Here is a 5,000-nt window from a genome sequence, read left to right as displayed (position 1 = left end):
TCTCTCTCTCTCTCTATCTCTGTCTATTCTCTCTCTCTCTCTCTCTCTCTCTCTCTCTCTCTCTCTCTGTCTATTCCCCCCCCTCTCTCTCTCTCTCTCTCTCTGCCTCTGTCTCTCTCTCTTCTCTCTGTCTATCCCCCTCTCTCTCTCTCTCTCTCTCTCTCTCTCTCTCTCTGTGTGTCTACTGTGTCTACTGTGACAGGCTACAATCCACCATCAGATAACACACAAATGTGCCATGCAGGAAATAAGGCAGGTGTGAATGTGCCTTCAGGAAGGTGTTTGTATGGGTATGTGTTAGTATCTCCTGAGTGTGTTATTGTGTACACGGAAGCCCCTTAGCAACTGCCTATGTGACTGGAATGTATAGTAGACATTCTGTAAATGGTTTATGTGTGTGTGTGTGAGGCCCAGCCCCCTACTGTGCTTTCCTGGTGCGGGGGTGTGTGTTGAGTGGAGTGAGTGTTTCCCTCTCCAGTGTAAGTGCTCAGTGATAACCTCCTGCTCCCGGTGATGAGAACAGGAATGCCAAGTTCCTCTGCTGCTGCAGGCCTCTACTACACTAGCGCTAGCCTAGCTTCTCCACTACCATTTGCAGGGTCAAGGACGAAATTCTTCATTCATTTATGCTGCTAGCCAAACATTCTAACAGCTACTCAATTAGCATATTTCTGGTCACACAGCCTACATTTCCCATTCACTATGTGCTACTGCTAGCAAAAAAGTGCTAATGCTAACAGTTTACAGATAGCCTAACAGTGCTCTTGTGTTGTTAGCCGTACTAGCGTTGTGGTGTGCTGTTAGCCAAAGTGGCATTGTGTTCTGTGAATGAAAAAGTGGATGAGTCCGTAATGTCCCTCCTCTGCCTCTCTCTCTGTTCTGACTAAGTGTCGCCAAGATCCTGGGGTGGTCAACTCATCCTCTACTGGGTGTCCTCTGCTGCCTGGTGTCAGGTAGCCTAGTGGTTAAGAGCGTTGGGAAAGTAATTGAAAGGTCGGCTGGTTCGAATCCCCGGACCGACTAGATGAAAAAAATCTGCTCAATGTGAGCTCGAGCAAGGCACTTAACCCTAAAGCTCCTGTAAGTCGCTCTGGATAAGAGCGTCTGCTAAATGACTCAAATGTAAATGTATAGCGGGATTTAATAGAGTCATTTCCAAGGACTGTTGGATGAGTAGGGAGGTGAGGGGCTTGGGTTTGCGTTTTTGCGTGACGAAAAAAAACTGCCTTCAACGAACGGAGACGGAGAAACACTTACTATATAGGTTATGTTGATTAGTCTTTACACTAACCTCTCGTTTTAATTTCTACCTCTCTTTCTCTCTCGCTTTCTCTCTCCTTCTCTCTCTTTCTCTCTCCTTCTCTCACTACTTCTCTCTCTTTCTCTCACTACTTCTCTCTCCTTCTCTCTCTACTTCTCTCTCCTTCTCTTTCTCCCTCCTCCTCCTTCTCTTTCTCCCTCCTCCTCTCTCTCTTTCTCCCTCCTCCTCTCTCTCTTTCTCTCTACATCTCTCTCCTTCTCTCTCTACATCTCCCTCCTTCTCTCTCTACATCTCTCTCCTTCTCTCTACATCTCTCTCCTTCTCTCCCTCTTTCTCCCTCCTTCTCTCTCGCTTTCTCTCTCCTTCTCTCCCTCTGTCTCCCTCTAGGTTTTTGGACGATAAGGGCTACGTCCTCTACCCTCAGATTGGGGATCGTCTGGATCTCATCTGTCCGTCGTCGGACCCCCCCAGCCAGCGGGCCCCCGCCGAGTACGAGTTCTACAAGCTGTACCTGGTGTCGTCACGTGAGCAGGCGGACAGGTGTGAGGTGACGGGCGCGCCCAACCTACTGCTCACCTGTGACAAGCCCAACAATGACATGAGGTTCACCATCAAGTTCCAGGAGTACTCTCCTAACCTGTGGGGACACGAGTTCAAGACCAACGCTGACTACTACATCATCGGTGAGCGGGGAAAATTGTGGTGTGTGTGTGTGTGTGGGGGTTGTTGTTGCTTGCTGTCTGTATCTCCTCTGCTGCTGTTGATTTGGCCCGAGGTTATATTGTTATTGCCAGACTTGCAGTGACCGGCGATCCAGCGAGTTCTTTATGTTTTCATTTGGGCTTGTTTGGGGTTGGGCCTCGTGAATACGTGACGAGGTCATCGATGCCTGCCGAGCCCAGCGTGTGTATCACGTAGAACAATCTCTTAAGGTCACGTCAAGTGAAATCTCCCTGCGGTTGTTTTCTTAAGCACACACAATACTATGAGGGAGAGAAAGAGTGGATTCAGGAGTTCAGGAGAACTCTTAACACACAGTCATTCAGGCAGACACACACACACACACACACACACACACACACACACACACACACACACACACACACACACACACACGGCCTTGCCAACCCAAACATGAGCTCTGTGTAAAACTCCTCAGGAAAGAGTAGACATTATTAGATTGCTGTACTGTAGATTCTCTCCTACGTCCTTGGGACCCCCATTCACTCAGGTGTATTAATGCTGTTTTCACTTCCTCTTCTCATGGGGGGGGGGGCAAGAAGGAGTGCAAATGGCGATGGAGAGAGAGAGAGAGAGAACATTTGAGAAAGAGAGAGAGAATGAGAGACCGTGAACTACAGACGAACCGACTCCATTCGCTTCCCTCGTACCGAGCTACTTGTGCTCTATATTTGCCTGCCAGTTTCTGTGCCACATCTAGTATCTTCACGTGTGTTTGCGAGGCAGGGTGGGGAGAGCGTATCGTATCGGTACTCAGAGTATGCACTCACTCACAATCAGCAGAGCTGCATTTTTTTCAGATGACATCTGCTTAGACGTGTTAACCCACTGCAACATTCACAATAGCCCAGTGTGTGTGTGTTACATACATGCATGCGTGCGTGTGTTTTGTGTTAAGAATATGAAGTGGGTTGAGGTGTGTGTGTGTGTGTGTGTGTGTGTGTGTGTGTGTGTGTGTGTGTGTGCTTGCCTGTGTGTTTGCCCACAACATCAGCCATTATAGTTTCTTGCTGTGGTATGAAGGGTTCAGATAAGAACCGCTGGGTTGCCAGATCTATTCTGCAGCCCCAATCTATGTCTAGCCAGACATGGCAACCGGGGTGTCCATAGCACGGACAGGAGCGTTTTATCTTCCCTCAGACAGACTGAGGGATCGATTGACAGCTCCAACCGTAATCAATGAGGGCTCAAACGCAAAGGTCACACACACACACAGACAGTCAGACAGATACAGAGATGGAGAGAGAGACACGAGGTGCGTGTGGAAAATTGGGAGAAGATCGATGGTTCGATGTTGATTTGGTGTTTGTGTGATTGTATAAGTGAAGTTGTTACATTGTGGGTTTCTGGGTCCATTATTTCACGTTATTAATGTACTGTACATGTGTTTACCTGATTGAGGTTGTCATTAGGATCATGTGTTTACCTGATTGAGATTGTCATTAGGATCATGTGTTTACCTGATTGAGATTGTCATTAGGATCATGTGTTTACCTGATTGAGATTGTCATTAGGATCATGTGTTTACCTGATTGAGATTGTCATTAGGATCATGTGTTTACCTGATTGAGATTGTCATTAGGATCATGTGTTTACCTGATTGAGATTGTCATTAGGATCATGTGTTTACCTGATTGAGATTGTCATTAGGATCATGTGTTTACCTGATTGAGATTGTCATTAGGATCATGTGTTTACCTGATTGTGTGTGCGTGTACATGCATTTAATCAAGATTGTTATGAGCCAGTAGTAGACGGTGTGTGTGTGTGTGTGTGTGTGTGTGTGTGTGTGTGTAGTTCAGATGTATGTATGAGTCTTTCCCCTCAGGGAAATGTCTTGTAATTAACCTACCTTAGCATGTGTTAATTTATTCACAGTGGACTAAATGAGCTAGAACGTAGATGGATATGAGAGAGGGGAAATGTTAGACCGAACTGAAGCGGGGAAGAGATGGAGGAGGGATGTAGAGAAAGATAAGGAGAGACTGGGGGGGGGGGGGGGGCTTGGCTTGGTTGTAAAGAGTGACATCTCACTAAGCATTGACTCTCTCTCATCCCTGTTCTCTCTCTCTCATCCCTGTTCTCTCTCTCTCATCCCTTTCTCCTCTTCACCATTCAAAGCTCTTCAGTGACACACCAGTGACACACATACTCCTGATATCTGTAGCTCTTTGAAAGCATATGCCAGATCACACACCTCGTGGAGTGCCATCTCTCCTTGTCCCCGTCAGAGACCGCGAGGAGTATATATGGCACAAGTTGTTTCCCTCTGTCTTTGTTGTCAGAGAGCGGAGGATGAAACCTCTTTCCATTCACTGATCTCAAGTCAGCCATCCTGCCTACAGCAGCAGCTTCTCAAATGAAATATTTTGTCTTTGACTGATCTGGAGTCAGTGATCCTGAAGAGTCAGCTTCTCAAAAGCATCTTATAAAATCAGCTTGGCTCACCGCGTAGAAGAAAATACTGATGAGAGAGAGAAGGGATGAGAGAGAGAGAAGGGATGAGAGAGAGATAAGGGATGAGAGAGAGATAAGGGATGAGATAGAGAGAAGGGGTGAGCGAGAGAGAGAAGGGATGAGAGAGAGGAGGGATAAAATAGAGAGAGGGGGGTGAGAGAGAGAAGGGATGAGAGAGAGAAGGGATGAGAGAGAGAAGGGATGACAGAGAGAGGAGAGATGGAGGAGAGATGAAAGAGAGAGGAGAGATGAAAGAGAGAGGAGAGATGAAAGAGAGAGGAGAGATGAAAGAGAGAGGAGGGATGAAAGAGAGGAGGAATGAAATAGAGAGAAGGGATGAGGGAGAGAAGGGATGAGAGAGAGAAGAGATGAAAGAGAGAGGAGAGATGAGAGATGAAAGAGAGAGGAGGGATGAAAGAGAGGAGGGATGAAAGAGAGGAGGGATGAAAGAGAGGAGGGATGAAATAGAGAGAAGGGATGAGAGAGAGAAGGGATGAGAGAGAGAAGGGATGAGAGAGAGAAGAGATGAAAGAGAGAGGAG

General features: G+C 47.1%; 1 protein-coding gene across 1 annotated transcript in view; it reads left to right on the top strand.

Moving 5' to 3' along the window:
• The window catches only part of efnb3b (ephrin-B3b), a 129,924-nt gene that overhangs the window by 65,475 nt on the left and 59,449 nt on the right, over positions 1 to 5,000 (top strand). The window contains exon 2 of the mRNA XM_029666706.2: positions 1,649 to 1,944. Coding sequence (XP_029522566.1) covers positions 1,649 to 1,944 — 296 coding nt within the window. The remainder of the gene's footprint in view (positions 1 to 1,648; positions 1,945 to 5,000) is intronic.

This window comes from Oncorhynchus nerka, linkage group LG8 (genome assembly GCF_034236695.1).
Source record: "Oncorhynchus nerka isolate Pitt River linkage group LG8, Oner_Uvic_2.0, whole genome shotgun sequence".
Lineage (NCBI taxonomy): Eukaryota > Metazoa > Chordata > Actinopteri > Salmoniformes > Salmonidae > Oncorhynchus > Oncorhynchus nerka.
Note: the sequence above shows the minus strand (reverse complement) of the source record. Positions and strands in the feature narration are given on the sequence as shown.